Genomic DNA, 27928 nt, shown 5'->3' with positions numbered 1-27928 from the left:
GCCCTGTGCTTATAAGGCAAGCACTTTACCAACTGAGCTATCTCCCCAGTCCTCACCTCTGGTTTTTAACTTACTCCTAAGAGACCTGTGCCCATTTTCTTTCCTGGTGGAACAAAGGTATTGAAGTCACAGGTCGCTGATGCACAGGATTTATTGATTAGGTTCCCATCAATATTCAGCCTCTGTTAAGGAGATTAGACTTGGACTCTTGGTTTGAGGTAGCCCCGCTCCTCCCTCACCTTGCTCCTCCTCCTACAATGTATAACTAGAGCTCTGGGCATACAGGCAGGGGCTGACAGCTACACACTCAACACAGGACCTGGAATTAAGGAGGACTCCAGAACCATACAATGACAGAAGATAAGGTAAAGCAGCATCAGGTTCCTTCTGAATCCGGCTTTGAGGAAATGAATAGGAGAATCTGTTCAAGTCAGTGAGTACAGAGAGTTTGGGGATGTTGGGTGACGCTACCACAGTTCAAGGCTACTTCTCTTTACTTGGCCAACTGATAATTAATTTGATCACTTTAAAAAAGCAAACAAACTGTTTCTTATTCAATCATTGGGGCTTTAAGGACATTTGCTGTTTTCTGACTAGTTCGTGTAATTTTTTTCAAGTGATTCTGCATAATCACATTACTGAAGGAATGTGACTCTCCCCCCACACACACAGGACAGAACCACCTGAATACAACCATGAAAACTGATCTGGAATTTTCAAAAATGTCAGTGTATAAAAGACAAAAGAGGTGGAAGGACTGTTCTAGGTTAAAAGAGACTAAGAAGAATGGACAACAAAATGCGACATGTGACCTTAGGTCATGGAAGAAGAAAACAGCTGTAAGGGACAATATGGGCATAGCTGAACATTTTTGAATATGAACCGTATCTTGTTAATGTGAACATGTCAATAGTACATTCTTGGATGTGATAATAGTACTGCAATCATGAAGGAAGGTGGCTTTGTTCTTAGTAAGTAAAGTATTTAGGAATGAGGCGACACAAATAATTGCAGCTTATTTTTAAATGGTTCCGTCACACACGTGCACACAGTGAGTTAAACTAATGTGAATGTTAACCACTGTCAAATATAGGTGAAGGTCATGGAGTATTAACTGCATTACTAGTTCATCTCTTCTGTAGATATGATACTTTTCCTAATAAAAATTTTTAAGGAATATAACACTCTCGTTTTCCCAACCAAACCCACCCACCCTGTACATAGTAATACAAGGTGATAAACTTGGGCCTCTGTTAGAGAGGACCTTTAAGCTCTGACCTGGTCACACTTGCTCTGCTGAGCATTCCTACCTGTCAGTAAGCAGGATGGTTTGGAGCAGGAGTTCTGGAGTGAGCCAGGCTCAGACCTGGTTTCAACAGGTCTGCCTACCTGCTGTGAGACCTGGGTTAAGTTATTCAGTTGAGCTTTTGGTTTTCTATACGATGATAAAATAAGAACATATTGGGATATAATATTCAGGGGTTGTCCTAGTACTTTAAGTTTTGAGAGTAATTATATGAGATAGTAGTAGAGAGGCTCCTTAGATGACAAACATTTTAATGTTAATAATTATGTAATGTGAGTTTAAAGAATAGCTAGTGTGTCATAATTTTATGGGTATTATAGTCCTCAATAAAGCTAAGGTAATTGGAACTTTAAAGATAATGTAAAGATGAATATTCAATTAGTATCTATATAGATGGTATATATATTTGGCAAAAATCATGAAGGTTCTATTTAAATAACTAAAATTTGAAAGATTTGCAAAGGGGAAGGTAATGTGCTTCACATAGAAGCAGATGCTCAAGGTTCATTTAGAAGTATAATTAAATTCCCTTAGGGACTTTAGAAATTAGATTGTAGAATTTTCCTTGAGAATCAAGGAATTGCCTAATAACAGAACCCAGAAAGAATGAGAATCTATGCAAAGAGCAATGTTTTTTAGTCTCACAAATCTACCCAGTGTTTAAAAAGGGTAGGATAATCACAGGACAGTGGGTCAGGAGCCCTCGGGTACAGCTCTGAATACACCCTGAACGTGCATAAAACTCAGACAAGGGACTTGACCTGGAATTTCAGTTTCTTCAACTGAAAAATGGAGGAATTAGATAAGAATCCATTGTCTCTATGCTTTTTTTCAGCCTGAAAATTCTGTGACTTGAGAAGCTCCTGGCCTTTTCCAAAGTTGAGTGAAAGATTACTTTTGTTTTAGTTTTTAGAAGCATGTAGTTTAGAAGAAAGTGCAAAAAAATTGGTTCCCTGCATGGTGAATCTACTGTTGCTGGAAAATCTGCTCTCTTGTTTAGCAGTGAGGGTTAAGAACATCAGCTCAGAGTCCCATAGTAGGGTGTCTGTTGCACACTAACTGTGTGGTGGTAGGCATGTCCCTTAATCTTCTCTGAGCCTGTTTTCCACAGCTGTAAAACTGGAACAATTAAATGTATTTATAGTATTATTGTGAAGATTATTGGTGATATATGAAAAGTTAGCATATGATTGTTTGGCAAAAGTAATTAATGAGATGATAATGTAATTAAAGATGCATTTGTTTCTTAAAAGGAAGACCAAATTATTTTTGTGAATTTTTACAGTAACACTATGCATTAACTATTATTATACCCAGTTCATACTCAAAGAAACAGGCTCAGGGATGACAAGAGCCAGCTGGCACTCTTTTTTAAGTTTTCTGAAATCCACATCTACTTTTTTTTCCCAATAGACACCATCTGACTTCTAAGCTACAAAACACATACCACATTTTGTTTTATGTTACAGTTTAGCTAAACTTGCTTATTCTAACATTCCACATTTATCCTGCAGCATATTTTAAATTAGAACTTTGTCTCCCTAACTTAAAATTATTAAGCTCAAGTGAATGTAGGCTTTTAAAAGTGCCAGTTTAATATCTTGTAATCTATGAAGAAGTTTAGGGAAAAGGCTTGAGGATCTTCTGCCATTTACCAGGGATGTGGCCTTTATACAACTAGCCCTTTCCATATACATTTCCTCATGCATGTAATGATAACACCAATTCCTATGTACAGGGTTATTAAGATAATAGATCCTGGATCAAGCAAGGTCCTTTCTAAGTTCTATTTTCTTTCTTATGTACCTATTCTGTCAACCTCTTGAACATCAGAGTGAATGGATGAAGGTCGATGGGGCTTTTTCAGACAGTAGTTTTCAGAAAATTTTCCCTCTCATAAAAAAACAAAAACAAAAACAAACAAACAAAAAAACACCTTTCTTGGACCAAGTCTAGTGCCAAGCCACATGGAAGGCAAAATGTACTTTACGTATGTGATTAAGGTTACAGACCTTGAGATGGGGAGATTTTCTTGGATTATCCAGATGGATCAAATCTAATCCATGCATTCTTAAAAGGGAAGAACTTTCCTGGCTGTTTTCAGCGTCAGAGCGATGCAACATGAGAACTTGACCTGCCATTGCTGGTTGTGAAGATGGTGGAAAGGCACCATTAGCCAAAGACTGTGGTGGCCTCTGCAGCTGAGAATGGCCCTCAGCTCACAGCCAGGATGAAAACAGAGCTCAGTCCTACAACCATGCAGAACCGAATTCTACCATCAACCCACATTTTCTTCTACAGCCTCCAGAAAGGAACATAGCCTGCTAACACCTTGATTTTAGTCTGCTGAGACTCATACTGGACTTCTGACCTACAGAACTGTAAGATAAATAAGTTTGTGTTGTTTAAACCACTGAGTTGGTGGTAATTTCTTAGAGCAGCAATAGAAAACACAAGGAGTACAAGAGATAACCCACACAGAGCAGTGAGCAGGCATACAGCAGACATAAATACTCAGCATTAGCTGTGTTTGCACTGTGCTTTACATCAGACTCTCCAGACTATAGTGATAGAGAGTGTGAGGGAGCGGGGCTGAAGCTCTGCCCACGAAGCTGGTGCCCTCACTGCCCATGATCTTACTACCTGTAAATCTGATGGAATGCCTATTCTGGGAAACAGCTGGAGGGGAAAAGAATTTGAGGAGAAACCAACAAGCAAGTCAATGGTACCCTATCTTAGCTTTGGTTGTCTGGCCACTGAGTTCTAGATGTACAGTTACATTTTAGGAGATAGTTCAAAATTTTTCATAATCTTATTACCATACAGTGTGTGTGCATGCACATACTTTAGATATAATATATACTAGTTATTTCTAATAAACAGTATATATGATATGTGTGTGTATTTATATTATATTATAATCATATCTTTTGGGTCAGCTTTGAAATGCTTTCTTTCAGAGATGGAAGTTGCTAGGAGGGAAAGTCCATAGATGCCACCTAAAATTAGTAAAAAGAGGGGGTGTTTTGTAAACCTACAGATTCCCAACCCCAACTCAAGATTCCAATCCAGTAGAAGGTCTGGGTGAATCTCTGGAAGGTACATATATAACAAGCTCTCCAAGTGGGGGTCTGCTTTTAGAGCCACCAGACTCCATAACTTCTCCAGCTTTACTGGGGAATCAAGGTCCTGGTTACTTAGCTATTCTTCATGCTGGAGTGGGGAGATTTATAATCATCCCACAATTTAGATAAAACTAAAGCTCCTATTGAGGAAGTGGGTTGAGTCATATGTCATTGAAGTAAAAAAGTAGAAACTGGAATCCATGTTGATATGACTCATTCATTCATCCAATAATGTGCCTACTATATCCCATGCTTTTTATTTAAAATTTTAAGTTATGTAATTATACATTAAATCTTTTCCTTATAAAATTCTAATAGTATAAAAAAGAACAACCTAACATTCCTTCTCAAAGATCATATTTATTTTTCAAGAAAACTAAGATTTGCAACATTCACAAATCAAAGAATATTCATGTTTATGATTTTAATAAAAACATTCACCTGATTGATAACTTCTTTTACCACTTAAAAATAAATCAGTGCATATGATCACTTTATTTATTTATTATTTAATGGTACTGGGAGCCGAACCCAGGGGCATTCTACTATTGAGCTACATCCCCAGCCCTTTATATTCTTATTTTTGAAACAGGATCCTGCTAAGTTGCTGCGGCTGTTTTCAAACTTGTGATCCACCTGCCTCAGCTGCCTGAGTAGCTGGGATTACAGGTGTACACCCGTAATGATATTTGCTATCATTTAAAAGTATTTTTACATTTATATTATTCTTAATTGCTGTATAGCATATTGTATGTATCTGATGTATGTAACATGATATATCTGAATCTATTTGACCATTTCTCATTGAATAACCTCAAAATTCTTTCTACAATTTTTTCCACTAAACACACATGTGAATCTGTATGTATCATATAATTTCCCTAAGATGCTTAGATATGTAATTATGTGTTGATGGAGATGACTGCTCTGCAGTAGCTTCATGGAAATGGAGAGAAAGCCATACAACTTGACCTACAACTCTAGGCTCAATTAGATGCAAATCCTGAAAAGCATCCCTATCTGGATGTTAAGGCAGATCACATCAAGGCTAGCTGATGCCTCTTATATGAGTGCTGAGGTGTTTCTGTACCATGGCAGTGTCCGGGGAGCTCCCTGGCCCTCCATCGTATGTAACTTCTCCCAACGACATAAATGTTTCTGTCTTGGCAATTTTCATCCTTTAGTAGCAATTTAAGTTCTTAGTTCGGATTTTGAATCCTAAAATATATATATGTAAGGAAAAGGATGTTTGGTCCCTCCCGAGGGAAAGCTGTCTCAACCCTTTTTCAGTTCTAGAAGTGTAAAAAAATATGAATGATTTTCACATTCTCATATGAACAACACCTGCCCTGCCAACGTACAGGGCATACTGAGGGGAAAGAACCAGCCTGTGGAGCCAGTGAGAAGTCCACACTGCAGCCCGATGGGATGATGAGGACTGAAACTACCTGCTGTTTCCCAACTCTGTGTTTCATCCCACAGATCACTGGAACCTTGGTGTTCACTGTCTTCACTGCTGCGCTGAGTTCCTTCCAGTTCGGGTATGACATTGGTGTGATCAATGCACCTCAAGAGGCAAGTGAAACATGTACAAGTTCTTTTGGGGGCAAGTCCTATGAGTTCCTCATGCACAAAGAGTATCACATGTTCTCTGTATGAGATAAAGTGTGTCCACGTGGTGGACACGGGGTAATCCTAGCCTGCCAAGTACAACGTGTATAGTTCCAGAGCTGATAACTTGGCCTTGACTCTCCGGTTAACAACCCTCACAGAAAGAGCAATAAATAATTCTTGATCTCTGGCTCTGCTATTCACTGAGCTCATAGAAATCTCTAACTAGAGTACCACATGCCCAGGATGTTTTTTGAAAAAGAGCTTACTGCAGCTTATTCAGAGCTCTCCCCCAGACATAAGAGAAAATAGTAGAAGGATATGTTTCATCCAGTGCACCTTTATTGGACACTTACTGCATCAGGCACTTCAACTCTCCCTAACCAGAGCCTACCAACAACTTTATTATGCCCATTGCCAGGCCAGATTATAACCTTCAAGAGCCCTAACACAAAAGATTACAGTCCTTTCCTTCTTTTCTGCCTCCCATGGGTTATTCAACATAAAATAATACAACATTTTAGAACCAGAGTCAGAAAGTACAACAAAGTTTGAATTATCTCCATGAGTATTTTCCTGGTAATTAAAAATGTATATCAGGTAATCGCTACCATTTTTCTCATTATTTTGTGTATCCCTAACTCAATTATCTAGTATCTGGAAAAGATATTTTATCCCAGAGCCTGTAAGTGGGGGGGACCAAGACTTCATTCCCCACTGCCTTAACTTAGACTTGTGAGGTCATTGAGAGCAGAACTGACATCTCATTACTCTGTCACTACTGACAAACGCAATGGTTGACATAAAGAAGGTGCTCAATAAAGTGTTAAATGAATGATAGGGGCAGAGGGGGGAGAGAGAGAGAGAAAGAAAGAGAGGGAAGGAGCACACCTGGGAGAGGGTGGCAGAAGGCGGAGTTACGAACATTTGAACATCATGTGAAGCCGTCATGTTTCATCTGTTTTTCCTGTAGTGCTGAACTCCAAGGAAAATTCGACAGTGCAGGTTGTGAATGTGTGTAATGTATAGGGTGCAATCCATTACCTGAAAAGGGTTTCTCCTTGGGCCAAAAGGTGTGGGATTAGGGGATGTGGTTCAGTGGGTAAGTGTCCCTGGGTTCAATTCCCCAGTACCAAAACAAACAAACAAAAAACCAAGATGTATCCCCATTAGGTTCCACACACCATCATGAGTATGGCAGCCTCACTATAGCTAAGGTCCAGGGAATAATACGGGGGGTGAAGAGACGGGGCTCATATCTTTTTTTCTTGGGTGATAACAAGTGCCAATTTAGGACGCTTCCTAAAATTCAGTTCAACATTACCATGACTTCGAGTTGGTAGAACTATTTTTGTGGAAGACCTTTTTACATCTTATTTAACCATCTTAGAGTGAAAATTAAGCTAAGCTCTTCCATCTCTCAATCTAAGTTCCTGAGCAGAGCTGAAAACAGGGACCCTTCTAATTGGTGTCAGGTTCGTGCCCTCTTGACAACCCCTTTCAGTGTTTAAAGAACTACTTAAACACCATTAGTAATAATGGCCATTTAAGTCCTCTATTTCCTCATTAGCTGAATGATATTTGGAATTATTTTAAGGTATTTTAAAGTCATACTTTTTATCATTATAAAAATTACACATACCTAGTACAGCAACTATAAGAAAAAAAAATCATTCATAATTCTATGCTATGGCACAAACTGCTAAGAACATTCTGAATATTTCCTTCCAGCCTCTTTTCTTCTTTAATGGCATGTTACCCACGTAAGGCAGTTATCTAATGATTCTCTCCTTCACTCAGCTTGCTTCACCAAACAGGACTTTGCTCATAACTGGTAACACAGAGCAGCTGCATTCCAGAAACCGTCAGGGAGGACCCCCAGCTCACGAGGGCCAAAGAGTGATCTAATCATTGAGAAAAATGGCATGGGAGGAAGATACCTAAGGGATGTATTTCTACTTGATTTTTCTTTGGTATCATATTTGCCTCTACCAAAGCACATTATAAAATATGCCTCTGTAAAATTTAGTTTTGAACATTGTTCCTTCTGTTACACAAGGAACTCTACGAGGACCCCTAGGACAAACTTCCTTCAAGTCTGTATACCTTCTTGGAACCCACTGAGATATTTTTTTCTTTGTAATTCATCAGTCATGTATCTAATTGTTTTCCTCTATCTGCACTGACCACCTAGAAAAGTTAACTGCTAAATTTATAACTCAATTCTCCCAAGGATACAACACCTAGTGTTTTAATTTTGTAAAGTACCAACTTTGTTTTTGAACCTCATCTTATCTTCCCTAATCATTTATTCTTTTATGCTTCTATTACAGTATTTAGGGCAATTTAAATTCTGCTGTGCAGAAGTAATTCTGGTATAAATACATCTTTTAACTTGAAGAATATTTTCAATTTAAACAGTTGCCAACATTCAAAAATCTGAAAATGTTTTTATATAAAAACCCAGAATTCTGGTTTCAGTTAAAAAAAAAATTAAAGGTCATCCAACACTAGTCTTACCTGCACTCTAGTCACCAGGTACCATGCCTTCTTCACTCATCTATCTGTCCCTGCCTGGTTTCATAAAATATGATCAACTGTAAATAAATCTATCCATTTTTATATATGTATAACACATGATCGAAATGGTCCTATTCAAACTCCTAACAAAAATTTTAAAGAAAAATCAAAAATATATGGAAAGCTTGAAATATTGGGTTAATTTTTCTTTATTTTGTTTTCTCAGATAATAATAACCCATTATAGACATATCTTGGGTGTTCCCCTGGATGACCGAAAGACTACTTACAACTATGTTATCAACAGTACAGAAGCACTGCCCACAATCACATACCCAGCGAACTCAATACCAGCTGGGGAAGAGACTATGGCATCTGCTGGCCTAATCACCATGCTCTGGTCCCTGTCTGTATCCAGTTTTGCAGTTGGTGGAATGATTGCATCATTCTTTGGTGGATGGCTTGGGGACAAGCTTGGAAGGTGGGCAAATTTCATAAATATGTATAAATCTAGAAACTTCAGTGTTTTGGTGGTGGTAGAATTTTTTTGGGAAAGATACCATCTTTCTTTTTGAGGAGTAGTTTTAGAATTGTTTTCTCAACTCACAAGCATATGAGGCAGGTCAATGTCAGACCAAATCAGTAGAAAATGCTCTTGCAATTATCTAGTTAACTATGGAGTCATAACAGCAAAAGTGAGTTTGGTGTGTATTTCTAGATAACTGCTTTGATCCTCTGGCTTTGTAAATTATAAAACCTACTGGGAAACCACTACATAAATGGTACCTTGGGAACTAGCAGAAGAACCTAATTGGAATTTTTCTTTAAACTGGGGATTGAGCCCAGGGGTGGTTAACCACTGAGCCACATTCTCAGCACTCCCCATTTTTAAAAATTTTAATTTTGAGACAGGTCTTGATAAATTGCTTAGGCTAAGGCTGGTCTTTACATTGAAGGAGACTCAGTTGCTAAGGCTGGTCTTGAACTTGCCATCCTCTTTGCCACCACCTTCCAAGTTGTTGGGGTTATAGGCATGTGTCACCATATCCAGCGGAGATGGAAATTTTTAACCTGGGAGTCTACTGTATGCTTCATCAAATCATATCATTTCTCAGACATCAGTTTTTTCATTTTTAAATTACAGCTTGGCATTTGGTTCAGTCAAGTCCTAAGGTCAAGTCAACATTCCCAATTCCCAGTAACCCTGTGTACTTGGCATGGGTTTCCAGCTGCTGCTTTGGCTACTGCTATCTCAAAGCCCAGAGCCTGCGTGAAGCAAGATGAAACATTTCTCAATTCTGGCTTCTATTAGTCATTTTGCATGGAAAATATCTCTGTAGCTCTTTTACTCTCAAGCTGCACTGAGTCAGAGGACATACCATAGCTGCTGGGGTATTCCTACCATATAGGAAGGAAATAAAATTAGAAAATCAAATGATACTTCTTTAGCTTTATTTCCTGCTCTTTGAGCCCACGTTTTGTGTATTAATTGTCTTTTATTCTTGTAATAAAAACTATACATGGTTTAGGAGGCTGAGGCAGGAGGATGGCGAGTTCAAAGCCTGCCTCAGCAAATTAGCAAGGCCCTAAGCAACTTAGCAAAATCCTGTCACTAAAAAAAGTATTTTAAAAGGGCTGGAATGTAGCTCAGTGGTCATATCCCACTGGGTTCAATCCCCAGTACCAAAATAATAATAATAATAATAATAACAGTAACAACAACAACAACAATACATGCCAAATTTGGAAAATTTCAGAAATGCAAAAACTTCTAAAGGTATAAATAACAACATAAGTAACTAACTTAATTCTGGATTGCAACTTATTTAGTATTTCCAATTGCTACTATAACTTATAGTCTTTAGCTCTCTGGTTATTTAAATGTGATGATTTCTTCCTCTTACACTGGAATTTTATATAATAAGATTGTAAGAAGTTTTCTTAAGTAAAGAAAACTTTAGTCAGGTTTTATTATTTAAATGGGAATCTCCTTCAATGTAAAGGAAAGTGATCAGTTTCTTACATTTTTATCAACTTACTGGTGTTTGGTTGAATTTTAAAACAGATTATTTAAACAACAGAATTAATAAATTGCCTTTCATCATTTAAAAAATGTTAAGAATCAGCAGGGCTCAGTGGCTCATGCTTGTAACCCCAGGGACTTGGGAGGCTGAGGCAAAGAGGATTGTAAGTTCAAGGCCAGTCTCAGGAACTAGGCAAGGCCCTGTCTCAAAGTAAAAATAAAAATAGAAAATAAAAAGGTCTAGGGATGTAGCTCAAATGATAACACCTCTGGGTTCAATTCCCAGTACCATACACACATAAAAGTAAGAATAATTTCAATTTGCACCAAATTGGCTTAAACAGAAAAGAAGAATTTTCTAGATTATTTATAAAGCAAATCAAACTGAGCAAAATTAAATTTTAAAGTATGAGCAAATCAATGGAAGTTACTTCCCATTCCTGAAGAAAAAAAATAAAATCCTTGTCCCATATTCAGAGATGAGATTCTGACAGGCCTAGTGACTTACCCTGAAACATTTAACCAGTGGCCTAGAAATAAAGACAGGATGCAAATCCTCTGAAGCCAAGATTTAGCATCAACAATGGTGAAATGACCATTTATTAAATAACCTATTATTAAATAACCTCTTTTAGCACAATAAAAAATTATATTCCCTGAAAAACAGTCATAAATCTCATAAATTCAACTTTAAAAATTAAGACAAAAGAGTTCAATATCTCTCATAAAACTATTTTTCTGGGGAAAGTCGCTGAGAAATGACATGAGTGAAAGTGTTTCCAGGATCATTTCTCCACTATTTAAAAGTAAATAAATAAAAATGTATTCCTCCCATTATATCTTAAAAAAAAAAAAAGTCTTTCCTTGCCACTGTGTAGTCAATAGAGGTCTGTGACCAACATTTCTAGATCTGGGTTTGCAAGGTCGATTTGCACTTACCTAAGTACAAGAAAGTGTGATGGGTAAGACAGGATCTGTGCAATCCACACTACAGTAAAGGAAAGCGTACACAGGAAATGGAACTCAGAGGGCAGGGAGTATAGCTCCCAGGTAGAGTGCTTGCTATTTCGGGAGCCTGGGCTCAATACCCAGCACTGAAAAATAAATAAGTAAATAAATAAAAGGAACTTATTACATTGCAGCATTTTATTAACCTTTGGTGTCACATAGATCAGGTTCAGCTCTGTCACTTAATAGCTCTATGAAAATAAGCAAGTTACTTGGGTTCTCTGAGATAGTTTTCTATCATCTGCAGTGTGGGATGGGGGGAATAATACCTGCTTTATGGCATTCTTATAAGGATTAAATAAGAAAGAATATAAAGGATTTGGCACAATGCCTGGCATGTAGTCAGCAGGCAACAAATGGGGCCTTATTTTGATTATGACAATGATGATGATGACGACAACTGCAAGAATGACTATGAGGAGGACAGTCTTAAGAATAAAGCCAAATCTAACTTGGGTGTTCAGAGCAAGATTTAAAAAAATACACTCGGGAAGAATTAAGTTTCTTGCTCTCTAGTTCAACCACTGCATGGATTTTTAGATCATTTATTTTTGGCCATTTTTCACATCTGAGTAGCAATTAAAAATCATTTACATTGTGTTTGGTGTCCCACCAACCACTGCAGTAAGGAAGGAAGACAAGTCTGGGATGGAAAATCTTCTCAGGACTTCATTTGTTTTAATTTTTTGTTTCTTTCTAGTCCTAACAGAATAGACTATTAGCTAGCTGCTAACAACTTCTTATGATAAATTGTTGAATTTGCAGGCCATCTGTCCCTGTGAAAAGAAAAAGCATTTAGTCTAGCACAGAAAAAGTACCCTTTAACTCACTTTCTATGTTGTAGCTCAGGGGCTGGCCAATTCTTGTTCACTGTTCCCAACCTTTGGATAGTTAATAATTTCTTTATATTAATTTCCTATTTCTGTTGTAATTAATCACCACCAACTTAAAACAACACAAAATAATTTTCTTATGGTTTTAGAGGTCAGAAGTCACGATGTCATCTAGGCTGGTTTCTTCTGGAGGCTTGGAGGGGAGAGAATTCCTTCCTCTTCTTCTAGTTTGCAGGGGCCCCTTCTTCCACCATAGAAGTGCATCACTTCAATTTCTACTTCTATCACATCATCTTCTCTTCTGCCTTCTTCTTATGAGGTCACTGTGATTACATGGTTGGGTTCACCTGGATAATCAAAGACACTCTCCCCATCTGAAGATACTTAATCACATTTGCAAAATCCCTTTTGCCACATAAGGTATCATTTACAGAATCTGAGGATTGAAACTTGAACTCTTGAGGGGCATTATTCAGCCTGTCACATGGTTGTTGGGATATCATTTCACTATGAGATTTTGAAGTTTTACTCTCCAGAAAATAATGTGTTTAGTGTTAAAAGATATTTGCTTAGAAAAGGCCAAACTATCAGTTTAAAACACTGAAATAGAATACAGCAAGATGCTTACACTTCTTCATGGCACAAACATTTCCATACCTGACCAGTCAGATTCTTTCACTGACTTTATCTACTTGTTTTTGTGTAATTTTCATGTGATTATTTTTGAAAGTGATGTTTGTGTTGCTATTATCAGCTTTATAACATATTTTACATTGGTCAATGTTAATTCATAGATTCTGGAAACATGCTGGCCTACAATGTTTAAAATGAGGATAACTGTAATTGTGATAAGCTTTAAACAGTATGTTTTAACTTGCTTCCAAATAATTTATACAAAAGGAACTTTGACTTTGAAAGTTCCTCTCCAATCTACATCAACTAAAACCTTTACTATTGAAAGAAAAAAAAAAAACTAAAGAAACAATCTATAGGTTACACACAGAATTGAATTTATCACCAGGTAGTTATTCTTTAAAACTATCACCTTATAGAAAAATTAGTTACTGCAAAAAGAGTCAGAAGTATTATCTTAAATTAAACTAGACATCATTTTAAATGAATCAATCTCTATTAAACTATGGAGATTAAGCATATGAAACCCAGGTTGTCTCATCATAAATATTACCTTTTGTTAATACTTTAGTCCATAGATGAGTCAAAACAACAATCTTGGTATGGGATTTCTGAACTAGTATTTAAATAATTGATCTTAGGTTAAAAAAAAATCTCAACAAGCTCTGAAGCTCTGAAAGCAATAGCTTTATCAAGTTTTGATACCTAATTTGCAATTCTGACTTTTTAAAATTTCAGAATCAAGGCCTTGATGGTAGCAAACATTCTCTCATTAACTGGAGCTCTCTTGATGGGGTTTTCCAAATTGGGACCATCTCATATTCTTATAATTGCAGGAAGAAGCATATCAGGACTCTACTGTGGTAAGTGGCACACTTTTGCCTGAAAATTACTCTGCAGGGATGTGTGTTAACTTGCAGGGACTCTTTTGAGCCTAGGGTGAAGTCACAGATGGAAAGACAATTGCATAAAGTTGAAGTTCTTGAGTTGGGAGTTTGGGACCAATAAATGGGAATTGTGAGGCTTTCGAGGACCCTGTCCACTACAATAATAACATCTCTAGTTGTCTGATCTCTGACAAATTATTTAACTCTGACTCTCAGTTCCTTCATCTGTGAAATGAAGAGAATGAAAGTATCTACCCTATAGGGTAATTGTGAGAATACGAGTAAAACACTAATCATAGAATCTGGTATACAAAAAATGCTGTTATGACTTTTGTGGTGCAGTGAACAGTGGAAGATCGTTGGACTCAGACTCCCCATTGCTGACCTGTGGTCTACCCGGCTGTCTCTGTAAGACCTGGACACCTGGACCCATCCCGTAGACCATACATCCCAGCCATGTCTGATTCCAAGCATGGCTGAGTGAAGCATTAAAGAGGTGGTGTCTGTAGGAAGAGGGAATCAGGCAGAAGCAGCAGCAGAAAAGTTCATAAAGTTCCCCCCAGGAACTTCATGTTGGAATAATGGGAATTGCTAGTTTTTAGACATAGCTTTTCAAACTTCCAGAGGCAACATATTAGCAGAGGTTTGAACAAAGGCAGGAACATTCACTCACTAAAACAAACAGGCAAATATTTAATTTCTCAATGCCAATCGTTCCTTAATTCTGATGGTTCTGGGCTGATGTTTTGACCCATTTTCACATATTGGAGTTACCCTTCAAAGCACTAATACCCACTGGGGTGGGGAAGAAATGATGAGAGCACAGAATTTGTATCTAAAGTGTTTATAACACTCTGAGTATTAAAGTTGCTAAAATTTATAGGAAATATAGTTTGACTTCAGATTCATGTGACTTTAGACTTATGAACATAGTTGTATCATTTTGATCTTCAGATACAGTATTATATATTACAGAAAGATACAACCTCAAATAGGGCCAAATAAATGTTTTTTTCTTATTGAAGATGAATAACTATCATGTTATAGTCACATATAAAATTCTGCAGAAGTTCAGATGCCATAACAACTATTCAAATATTCCCTTGAGATATGAAGAACGATTTGAAGCATTAAAATATGTACATTGAAAACAGTTGCCAAAACATTTTTCACATAAAGACCATCCACTTCCAATTTGATAATCTCTTAGAGATTGTCTTATGACAGATCTTAACTTTTAAGAAAATGCCAAACACTGCAATCAGCCAATGGCTGAATGGATACACCACAATTTCCAATATGACTGATTAAATGTGTTTTTAAGAAAGCTACAAAAGGCAGAATAGCCTAGTGCTTTTCAAATGTTTCATATTCCTTTAAGAACAAAAGTCTTTCTTCAAATGAAATCTTTTCTGAAGCCTAATACTTGGATGGAATAAAGGAGCTGGGTTGCTCTGACTGGAGTAACTGCGGGAAGAGTCCTTGAGTTCCTTTACCTTTCCCCCTGCCTCTCCACCCAGACAGGTATTTTGACCCATCTCCACACTGTAGAGATTGGTAGTTCTCATGCTAACACTCCATTCCATTGTGATCTTGGGCACATCATTTCTCACCTCTCTTGAGAGGTTGGTCTGTTGGTGTTCTAGTTCCCTTTAATTCCATGAGTCTATTAAGAATATTATTTAAACATTCTTCAGTCTCTTTTCTCAAGACAATTTCAAGAATTATGATGTAAACTAAACATTAACATGGGTTTTTTTTTTCAAACTAAGATGACACCATGAAGAACTGCAAAATACATGACCAAGCATTTTTTTCCTACCAGTATTTTCAACTACACATTCATTTAAGGTTGTATCAACAAATATTTTTGCATGAACTCTGTCTTTAGCTGAAGACAAGGGCTCTTCCTCCCAAGGGATTCAGGAAGGGAGTTTCAGTCTGGATATTGGGTGTACTTAGACCAAATAATTGTTACTGAGATGTTATTGGCTATACTTTAACATTTACTATATTCATGTTTCATGCAGGGCTAATCTCAGGGCTGGTTCCAATGTATATTGGTGAAATTGCTCCAACGACACTCAGGGGTGCTCTTGGCACTTTTCACCAGCTAGCCATTGTCATGGGCATTCTTATTAGTCAGGTAAAAACTCCTCATCCCCTACTTTGCCCATCCTCTACTTCATCCACTTCTCCTTCCCTGACTTTCTACTTTCACTGTAAACCAGCACAGAGGAAAATAATAACAACAATAATTATTATTATAATTATAGTAGCAGATAATTATTTAATTATAACTAATAGCAGTAGTGAAGGTGGTATAGAAACACAGGCATTTTAACTCAAAGTTAAACTATTACCACTTCTGACTTTTCCTCTTAAAGTTGTTGGTGGGATTGATTGGCACTGGAATTGAAACTTCCAATACTATCCAGGTATTAAGTCATTCAATTTAGATAGATTTCAAAGAATAGGAAACTTCACGTTTTTGACTGCATAGGTTTACTCTGTTTTGATCATTTTTCCTGGAAATCTAACATGCAAACGATGATCACAGCAACTCTTATTGTGCTGGTTCTATCCTTCCCTTCTGCCCTGTGGTCTCAGAGGAAGTTTTAGAACATCATACTTAATCATCCAAAAGGATATCTGTAAAGCACTGAAATAGGATTCATAAAGCTGGTCCTTGTCAAGTGATTGTTCTATCTATGATGGAGTAAAGGAACTTGGTTGCTGAGTAATCTAAGCAATCTAAGAAGAAATTTTTTCTACTAAGAAATTTTAGAACAAGACCCCAAAGTTATTTATGATTTTAATATAGTATTTTTCCATTGGTTGCCTGGAGACTATAGCCATATGTTGCTTTAGGTATCAAATGTGTTTTTTAAATTTGGGTTGATTCCCATCTTAAATGTACAAGTGGAGTTAATAAAAATAAGTCCAGTTGAATTATTTGCCAGGTAAATTGTCCCTATTTTGGTTAAGATTAGATGCACTAGATAGAAATGGTATCCAACTTGTACTTACATGAACCAGGATTGTTAGGGATTACTATTGAGTAGCCAATGTGTTTTTTCAACAAATTGTGGTAGTGGGCAGACCCAAATATTGTGTAGCTGAGAATTTTCCTCCTTATCCTCTTAGATTATTGGCCTTGAGTTTATCCTGGGCAATCATGATCTGTGGCACATCATGCTTGGCCTGTCTGCTGTGCGGGCCCTCCTTCAGTTTCTGCTGCTATTCTTCTGTCCAGAAAGTCCCAGATACCTTTATATCAAGTTGGAAGAAGAAGCCAAAGCAAAGAAAAGTAAGTATGTAGGTGGTTTTTCATTCTTTCTATTGTTTTTGAAATACCAGCTAATGCCAAACAGTGTGTATCAATGGTTGCTAGCAAAATTACTAACAGGGACTTCCAAATGAAGTCAGTAATTACATGTAATAAGAATGTGCAAAATCACTTTGATATCCCTGGTGCATGCCATATCACACCTGTAAGCATTCACTTAAGCCTACACATAAGGGTACTGGACTTAACCAGAGACTTCCAAAAGACCCACCCAGATTTATGCTTCTGTGATGATGAGGATCATAGTTTTCTGTAACAAAATGAAGCCAAATGTTCTGCCTTTTTACATCAAAGAGCAGGATTTAATTTAACAAAAAAGAATTTCCAATCCCTGTGCTATAAAGTAATAGAAGGGGACATAAAGAACTATAGCTCTTTCATGAACACAGTAAAAATAAATTTATTTTTGTTTTGATCTGAGTGAGTTGTTTCAACTTGATAATTTTGGGGGACAGGCTTGAAAAGACTTAGAGGAAGTGATGATGTCACCAAAGACATAAATGAGATGAAAAAAGAAAAAGAAGAAGCATCAAGTGAGCAGAAAGTCTCCGTAATTCAGCTCTTCACTAATTCTAGCTACAGACAGCCTATCATTGTGTCATTGATGCTGCATGTGGCTCAGCAATTTTCTGGAATCAATGGGGTAAGTTGAGAACATCTTCTAACTTTAAGAAGGCAAAATGAACTAAGTTAAAGTTTAAATAACTAAAGGACGCTTCAAAACATTGATATCAAGTGTTACTACAACAAACATATTAAGTGATAATTTTCCTTGCTTTGCTTCAATGTCTTTCTAAAATAGGTTGTAATTCTTTAAAATGTCAAGAATCAATGAAGCTTTATTTCTATTAAGGTGAGAGTAAAAGGCAAAAGTCATAATAAATGCAAGAAGGGAAAAGAACAGTCATATTACTTCCAAATTGGGGCGAGGGGGTTACCCTAAGTTACAAGAGTCTTCCAGTGTTGAGAATGAAATTTAGGATTTTTGATAGTGTAGGTAAAAGGAATCCATGGTTCCCTTTATTTAAATGAAGTATACCAGACAGCTAGATGCAAGAACAGTTTCTTATCATCAAGAAACTTTTTTATTTAGGCAGTCAGCCTACAAAATAAACAATAGGATGAATTGGTGTAATGTTGATGAGTGAGAGCAGTAAGATGTAACTGAAAAGTATATGGAGTATCAAACTTTTAGGTTCTGATCTGAAACCCCTTACTGTTAACACTGTGTACATGTATAAATATATAACTGTAAATCCTACTACTATATAAAGTTAAAATGTGCCAATAAAAAATATAGAAAAGAAACCCTGACATCATGCAGAAATAAATGGTTCTACTAGTAATTAGCCACTAGAAGAAAAAAGTAAGTACTTGTTAAAAAACCAGATAAAGAAAATCACATACCCTCCTCTATTGCTATTAAAATATGTGGATTGGGTTTCTATCATGAGTGAGCCAATTCCAGATTCACAGGGTACAATTTGGGGGTACTAACAGATGATCAGAGATTGGGGGAGACAAAGTAATTCTTATCAATTGAAGTAAAAGGATACCTGAAATGAACCTCACTTCACAAACCAACTATTTCTCTGTTATAGTCTTAATTAAGAAATCTTGATGTTTACCTAATTGTATATAACTTTGGGACTCAACAGACCAAACACATATCCCCTGTCTCAGCTCTGCCTGTATATCCAATAGACAATACTTAATCTTTCTGAACCTCCTACTTTAGCTTCCATCCCAGGGCCTTACTTCTTAAAGAGATACTGAGAAAATGTTGCCCTGAGGCTGTTAAGCAGCCTAAAAATGGTAGGATAGGGGTATAGCCACTGCTCACTGAACAGTCTGCAGTTCTCCTACATTGATCCTGTCTGCAGGAGGAACCAGAAACAGGACATGTTGGGTGGGGAAAGAATGACAGAGGAATAACACAATGATCTAAAAGACCATTAGAAGCATATAAACATAACTAAGGTTTTAGAAAAGCTATTGGGCTGTGAAATTGATTTCTCTATACCTACTGAGATTAGTGGAAAATTCTGGATTAACTGTAAAAGCCAGAACTCTCACATATACTGATGTGAGTGTAAAATTGTCCTAACTTCTTTTGAAAACTGTTTGACAATTTGTATCAAAGCTGAGCATATGCATACATTATGGTCCAGCAATTCTATTCCTAGATATGATTATATATTTCACCAAAAGAACTGTTAGAATGTTTAGAGCAGCACTATTCATAATCACCCTAAGTGGCAGCTACCTAAATACTCATCAGGAATAGAATGTGTAACCAAATAAATTGTGGTGTGTTAATACAACAAAATTCTATAGAGTAATGATATGACCAGTCTGCAAATACGACAATATGGTAACTCACAAAGGTAACTGTGAATAAAAGAAGGCAAACACAAAGTAGTACGTATTATGTGGTTCCATCATCAAGTACAAAACTAGGCAAAATTTATCTATGATGTCAGATGATAGGAGGTGATCTCCTCAGGACACTGGATGAGGGGGGGAAATAAGGAGTTTCTGCAGAGTTGGCAATGATTTGTTTCCAGATCTAAGAGCTGGTTATATAGCCATGACCCATTCATTAAAAATAATTCAGCTGTGTACTTATGTGTATTTTTATATGTGTTATACTTTAACAAAAAGTCTAGAAATTTAAAAAAATAGTGGTAGAGTGTTCAACTAAATGTAAGGCAGACTTTTAAGCAATCAGAAGCTTTAAACACTAGGAAGTTTGTGGTCTCTGGAAAGAGGGTAGAGAAAAATCTTTAGGAAGTTCTAGGGACTATGGTTCTATAGAAACGTGGAAAAACAAATAACCTATTTCTTGCCTTAAAGAAATCAGTATGAGACTTCCTGATTCAGGCCAAACTGTTTGTACTCTGCAGATCTTCTACTACTCAACCAGCATTTTTCAGACAGCTGGAATCAGCCAACCTGTTTATGCAACCATCGGAGTTGGTGCCATCAACCTGGTTTTCACTGTTCTCTCTGTAAGTCGATACCCTAGTTAAACACTGCTTGTTTCCTAGTCCAGAAATGGAGGGGAAAACTTGTGATCAATGACTTCTGTCCACATGCAGTGGGTGTGTAGAATTAAACGGGTCATGGAAAGAGTCCTCTCTGTAAATAAGCTAACTATTGCACTATGATTAGGCATAACTGAGAATGTGAATCACTGGCTCACCCAACTTTTGGGATGCTATTCAGTCACTTGTAGTGAATGAGTAATATGCTGGGAGGCACAAAGGAAATTCCCTTGGTTCCTTTTTCTCTGCTTTATACTTAAACCCCCTAGGACTACTTGGCAGCTTGTCATTTCTAGCAATATGTATAGTTTACCCAGAATCCTCTCCTTACATGTTTAAAATACTTTTTTTCATCCTGATGTCTTGGGGAGGACATTTAAAAATAACAGACAAGGTACTCTCTGATAGCTAACTACTCTGCCTCTAAGCAGAATTCATCAAACTTGGGAAATTCCTATGATGTTAAGTCATTGGGCAGAACTTCTAGGTAATTCCCAAGGAAGCAGCTTCTGGTGATGTATTAGAGTACGTGTGCTTTAGAGGATGGGGTAGAAGTATAAAACTAGAAGTGTTATTGTTCCTTTTGTAACAACTATAAAAAGAGAGAGAGAGAGAGGTCATATGCTCTTCTTAAAACCAAATATTTTATATGAGGAATAATTTAACATCTTGACAACAATATTTAACATACTCTAAAAGATAAAAAAACAACAAAAACTTTCAGCTAATATAATTCACTCTAAAAATAAGGATAATTTGGCCTATTTTAATATTTAAATAAAAATTATCAAAATAAATGTGCTTTTTAGTTTTGGTGATAATACTATACTCAACTTATTTTAGACACTTGTTTTTCATTCTCTGCACATGGACTTTTAACTATTACCTTGGGATGGTCAATAAATTACAGCCTGGCTATCTAGACCAAAAAGTAGGTTCATCCAGACCATGTTGAACAGTGCTGGACCTTGGAAAGAAGAGGAAGAACAAATAACAACAGAGCACCAGGGGTTCTGTAGACATGACTTTAGAGATAATGTCTGTTCGAGCCAAGAAGCCTCTCTCAATGAAAGCATGTTACTAGGATAGAATTCGAGGGACTATATTCCCTTTTTGTCTCCTGGAATAATATTTTTTACAAATACGATTTTAGCATCTTTTTATAATATAAAGATCATTATTCAAACACTTGTGCATAAGATTTGCTATGTAAAGTATTGAGTTGCCAAGACTGAACAACCCAAAATTTGGGAAAACCTAAAGAGGAACATTCTGTAAAATTTTATTTTTACACCTTGCACCCAACCTCACTGGTGTGGGAGGAGTCACTGTATTTATAATAGTGTCTTAATTATTTTGCATATGACTTCTAGAGTTCATCCTTTTATTCTGTAAAAATTTTGAGCAGATGAATGACATTATTAAAAAATAAATTCAAATCATCTCATTAGCCCTCCAAGACTACAGATAACATTTTAAAATTTTAATTACATTTGTTTTTTAACTTTTTTTAAAGTTCAAAACTACAAAAAGGAGGGTAACTTAGTCCCCAGTTTCTCTTCCCAGAATTAGGCAATGCTACCAAGTCCTGTGCATTCTTTTCAAATAGATAAGATAAAATATTAATGATAATATATTAATATTTTACCAGTTTGGGAGCAATATAATCAATGTTTTTTTTTTCTGAATTAGTGTTTGGGAAAAAGAGATTTTCCCAATAACACAATGAACTACATACCACATTCTATGTTTTCTTCCACACTAATGAACTGGTAGAAGGGAGCCTGTAATTTTGAGAGACAAAACAGGAAGAAATATGAAGAGAACTGGGAGACAGGATGGCTCTGGAGAAGAAGCAGTGCTACCAAACTCCAGCTAGGTACCACCTGAGATTCGAGTGAAGCACACAATCTGGGGCAAAGGAGAATGTTAGGTGGGGCAGATGTCTCCAGCTACTGAACATGTCTCATCCTTGTCATCCTTGAGTGAACATCCAGTCCCAAGGAGACAGTCCAACTCAATTTTCAGGACATACAGTTTCAGGGTTTATTATCAAATATATATATATATATATATATATATATATATATATATATATATAAAGAAACAGAAGAAACTTATAGTAAGAGCCCTTATTCCTGAAGAAATGTTTCTATTTTCCTGGTAGCTTGACATGGCATCATCAAGACAGCTCTGAAAGTCAGAGTTAAAGAGTCAAAATGTATACAGACATTTGATGAATTTGGAAAAGGTCTGTTTTTCCATTTCTTCCTTAATACTTAAATGTGGGCGCTTTGCTGATCATCCTATTTGAAGTGATTTGAAGTTCTGATGTGCATGTTCTGCTGAGATGAAAAGGGTTTTCACTGTAGGTGAAAAGAAATGCTTCTCAGGTATTTTCAGGGCCAGATCTCATCACACTAAGCATATTGGATTGCTATTGATTTACTGATGGAATGATGAAACTAACTGATTTACTCACCAAGGTGAGAAATTATGACAGGTGTGTTTGTGTGTGAGTGTGTGTGCAGATCACCAACCTTGGCAGTATTCCATGGATTAGGGAGGCAAGAGTATAGTCAACAAACTCTGGTCTTGGTTCATTGTAAATCTTAACCATTAATACAAAGGTACCCAGACTCAAAAGGAATCAATGACATATTTTCTCAATTAGGATACCAAAGCACTCTAACCCTTTGCCTTAAAGTTTTGTCTTTTCAAATGCATAGTTCACTTCCAATACCAGGCACATTTAAGTGCACCTGAAAAATGCAGACCTGACTATTTTGGTACAATGATCAAATTCTGTATGTTGCCAGGTGAGTGGTCATAATTTGACTTTATTAAGTACTGAGAAAGTTGGATGAGAATAGTTGACACCTGAACAGCTGTCCTGTTTCAGTTGTCTATAGTGCACAAACCCTTGTAGTAGTAACCTAAGATAATAATCAGGAGAGAAATTAATGTCATTTTTTAATGTAGATCTTTCACATTTTAAATGTACAGGTAATCTATTGGGAGAGAAGCAAGCTGTACAGCCTCTGACTCTTGTACTCAAGGGGATAATCCTAGAGAGGTGGTAACACTATGGTTCTATCTCTAGAATGACCTATTCAAATCAATGTGAAAAATTAAACAGATATTTGTTAATTATCCCTGTGCTGAGGCAACTCTGCCACTTGAGGCAAGAGTCACTCCCTGTCTCAGGTTCACATTCATAAAATGGAATAACAGCACTGCCTCCTCCCCTACTGCATAAATTAAAATGACCTCTCTTGCAATAAAAATGATTTAAAGGCAAGATGTTGTGACTCATAAAACTGAGATAATATTTTCAAAACTTTCCTAGGTATTGCTCGTGGAGAAGGCAGGGCGACGCTCTCTGTTTCTAATTGGAATGAGTGGGATGTTTTTCTGTGCCATCTTCATGTCAGTGGGACTTGTGTTACTGGTGAGTTTGGTGCCTGGATGGATACTGTTTGGTTACCATAAGATAACATCTCTGTGTTCCAGGCTAAAAGTGCTTTGAATGTCAAAAACATTTGAGAATGACGTATGGAATAAAGCCAGAGGGACAGAATATAATAAAAAGAAAACTAAAGGGGAACTCATTTCTTGGGTTTAGAGACTAAATATCAGTGTCACTTCTGCTTGTTTTCCAGGGAGGCAGTGTGGTCATGTGGTTAGAGCATAGGCTTGGAGTCAGTTCCAATGAGGTTCAAATTCTAGCTCTGCCACCGGGCTGCCTGTGCAGACCTGGTGAGTATTTGAACCTCTCCCAACTAAGGGTCCTCATTCACCACTTTACAAGAGATAATACACCTTGCCTAGCTATCTTAGCATAATTAGGAGCAGATACTGGATCTTTGCCTTGACTTTCACAGGAGAAATCAAATCTATACGGATCAAATTTTAAAAATCTAATCTACCTGGGTATAATGGCCCATGCCTGTAATCCCAGTGACTCAGGAGGCTGAGGTAGGATTGCAAGTTCAAAGGCAGTCTCAACAATTTAGTGAGACCCTAGGAACTTAGCAAGACCTTGTCTCAAAAAATAAAATAAGATAAAAATAAAAAGGCTGGGGATGTGGCTCAGGGATTCAATCCCTGGTACCAAAAAAAAAGAAAACTGAATCCAGAGGACTGCCTGTAATTTAAGCATGATTCAAAATAAAACACAATCTGAGACTAGAATATTTTGTACTTGACAGACCATAAACACATTAGGAAGACAGCTGTGTCTACCTCTGAACTCAGTGAGGGGCTACTTAGCTAAAGGTAACAGCAGTCAGTGAGCCCAGTCCCACTTTTGTTTATGTTTGGCTTTTTTCTTCAGGATAAATTTGCTTGGATGAGTTACGTGAGCATGACGTCCATCTTCCTCTTTGTCAGTTTCTTTGAAATTGGGCCAGGCCCCATCCCCTGGTTCATGGTGGCCGAGTTTTTCAGTCAAGGACCGCGCCCCACGGCTTTGGCACTAGCCGCATTCAGCAACTGGGTCTGCAATTTCATTATAGCTCTGTGTTTCCAGTACATTGCGGTAAGCAGCCTGATACTGTGCAAATTTACTGAACAGAAGACAGGTCACACAGCGGCTAATTGGAACTCTGTGTTTGTTCTTTATCCAGGACTTCTGTGGACCTTATGTGTTTTTCCTCTTTGCTGGGGTGGTCCTGGCCTTTACCTTGTTTACATTTTTTAAAGTTCCAGAAACCAAGGGAAAGTCTTTTGAGGAAATTGCTGCAGAATTCCGAAAGAAGAGTGGCTCAGCCCAGCGGCCAAAAGCTGCTGTAGAAATGGAGTTCCTCGGAGCTACAGAGACTGCGTAAAGATGATTTGCTTTCTTATATGAACAAAACAGGAAGGAAACTGTTTTTAAGTGATTCCTTGAGAATTCTCTATCTACACCTTCAAGTACACTTTATTTTTTTAAAGAGTTTGGCAGGCTCTCATCAGAAATTGTCAACAAATATTACCACAGAAAGTATTTTTATAACTTAAAGAATCTATTGTTGATGGGAAAATGCTAATAAGTAAACCAAAAAGGTAGCTCATTTCGCTACTATCAAAAGCAAGTATGTGAGGCTGGGGTTGTGGCTTAGTGGTAGGGTGCTTGCCTAGGATGTGTGAGGCACTAGGTTCGATTCTCAGCACCACATATAAATAATAAAAAAAAGGTCCATCAACATCTAAAATATTATTTTTTGAGAAAAGCAAGTATGTTCTAACCTTCCTATCCCTATTTTTTATTACAATGTTCCCTTGAAATTGGAGATCTTTCAAGGTATGATAGTATTGCTTCATGAAGCACAGGACTAGAAAACAAGGATACAACTGACATTTTATATTTAAATCTAATAAATTGGAATTTTCTTACAGCTCTCATTCTAAGGGAGCTACAGGTAGTGGAAGTAGGATTCATGTTAAATTAACTTTTTCATTTCTCTCAGCTTCTTTCTTGTGTATTTGAATTTCTATTTTGCTTAAAATCTTTTATTTTTTATGGTTTGTTGGGTATATTAAAATATGTTTATGGGGGCTGGGAGATAGCTCAGTCGGTAGAGTGCTTGCCTTGCAAGCACAAGGCCCTGGGTTCGATCCCCAGCACCCAAAAAAAATAAAAATAAAAATAAAAAAAAATAATAAAATATGTTTATGAAGAAAAAGCTTCATTTGGGGCAGTTACCAAAAATTTTCTAGTACTCAGAAGAAAAACATTTTAGTTCCCTTAATGACCAAATGGGTTTTGGCAAAGTTGAACACCCAAAAGGTTTTAACTGGTTATATACCCTGGATTATCAGTTAATATTAGCCTTTATTTCAAAACCATGTTAATTTCTTGCTGGTTCAATTCTTTTGCTTTACTTTTAAATTGAGTATAGCCTGGTTGAGTTGTTATAAAATACACTCAAACAATCATGAGTCAGGTATTTTGTATATCTCCTCAAACCTCTAATAAGTTGGATCAACCTAACTTAGGAAACGCTAGGGAGAGGATTGCTCTGTTTGTTAAAAATATTTTCTGAGTTAGAAAAGTAGAGCTTAAAAATTCCTAAGGGTGAGCACCTGAAACTTCATGAAACTTTCACTTTCGGACTTGATCAAAATTCCTATTTAATTTTCCTGGAAACACTGAGTTCCCTAACATAGAACAATCATCCCCCTTTGACCTTTCCTTCTTTGTCTGAACCATATACAGATTCCATCTACCTATTCTACTGCTGTGTGTTGTGTGCTACCAATGTGCCAGGCTTGGTTCTAAGTGCTTTGACCTTTGTAGGCAAATTGAAAAGGCACAATGATTAAACAAACTTCAGCTTTCAGTGAATTTTACAATTATGGAAGCACAGTTCTGATGGATACCAAAGGCTTTGCGGGAACTAAAATATCTCCAAGCTATTTTCCCTACAAAGTGGAAACGCTGAATAATCTTTTTTTGTTTGCTTTAATGTGAATTGTAGAAAAGCACTTTTTATAAAGTATTTTTTAAGAGAAAAAGAACCCCACTGAATATTTTTTTTTCTTTTTTGTTATTTTGCTTTTGTTGTTGTTGTTGTTGTTTCTTCACCCTTGGTGGAAGTTGTTCACATGTATGTAACTTGGCAGCCCAAACAACATGAAATTATTTCTTTTAATTTTAATTTTTTTCCTCTGGGCCAATTTGGGAGAAAAAAAAAAAAAACCCAACTATATTCACGTAGGGCTTTAGAAAACAGTCAAACTGAGCTTAAATGGTTTAAGAGCTCTTTGTACCAGACTGTACTCTGGACAAAAATGCAGGGACTCTGAATACTATAGGAGCAGGAAAATGATTCCTTGCTGGCTCTGTCCTCTACCTCAGGTTGCTGATGGCCTTAGGAAAATTCAAAGTTACAATGATAAAGGACTTGAATATCTTTATAGGGGATGGATGTGATTTATATCAAATCATGATTCCTGATTTCATTGACTAAGAGAATAAAAGCAGTAAAGATTTTTTTAAAAGAATTCCAAAGACTACTTTTAAGTTCTAATTAGTTATTTTGACTAACCCACAAAAAACAGATATTCATATCCTGAAGTTTTCTGCCTCAAAGAAATTTAAGTACCCAACATTATTTCCCTTCCAGAATTGTTTCCTGGCAGAGATTGTTGTACCTCATATCCACGAGGGATTGGTTCCCAAACTCCACCTGACCCATGCAGATACCATAATCTGCAGATGCTCAGATCCTTTAGATAAAATGGGGTAGTATCTGCATATAACTTACACATATCCTCTTATATACTTTAAATCATCTCTATATTACTTGAAAGACAATGTAAATATTGAATAACTAGTTGTTATACTATATTGTTTAGAGAATAATGACAAGGAAAAATACCTGCACATGTTCAATAGAGACCCAATTTAGGAAAAAAATATGTATTTTTAATTAATCTAAAGATGCAGAACTCACCAATGATAAATATTAAGGGGAAATAAGTCAACAAAGCTTTATATGAGGACCCCAAAACCAGCTTAACACAATAAAAATTCCTAGGTCTTCAATGGTATACTTCATAGTAAATAATAAAACTAGCAATATCTAGATATAGTCCCAGGAA

At 36.7% G+C, this 27928-nt stretch overlaps 1 protein-coding gene across 2 annotated transcripts; it reads left to right on the top strand.

The window, feature by feature from the left end:
• The first annotated feature begins 249 nt into the window (after positions 1-249).
• On the top strand, positions 250-27042 carry Slc2a2 (solute carrier family 2 member 2). 2 transcript variants are annotated; one of them, XM_047563561.1, is made up of 11 exons: positions 250-365; positions 5914-6006; positions 8789-9042; positions 13797-13921; positions 15976-16091; positions 17093-17255; positions 17750-17937; positions 20201-20305; positions 23691-23792; positions 24678-24881; positions 24970-27042. In XM_047563561.1, exons 1-11 carry the CDS (start codon positions 351-353, stop codon positions 25168-25170), a joined length of 1566 nt encoding a protein of 521 aa, XP_047419517.1. In that variant the 5' UTR covers positions 250-350; the 3' UTR covers positions 25171-27042. The 2 variants fall into 2 exon arrangements, with proteins under 2 accessions (XP_047419517.1, XP_047419518.1); XM_047563562.1 differs by lacking the exon at positions 250-365 and adding an exon at positions 3669-3687.
• The last annotated feature ends 886 nt before the right edge of the window (positions 27043-27928 follow it).

Source organism: Sciurus carolinensis, chromosome 9, assembly GCF_902686445.1.
Source record: "Sciurus carolinensis chromosome 9, mSciCar1.2, whole genome shotgun sequence".
Lineage (NCBI taxonomy): Eukaryota > Metazoa > Chordata > Mammalia > Rodentia > Sciuridae > Sciurus > Sciurus carolinensis.
The sequence above is the reverse complement of the archived record's forward strand: the minus strand, read 5'-3'. Positions and strand labels throughout refer to the sequence as shown.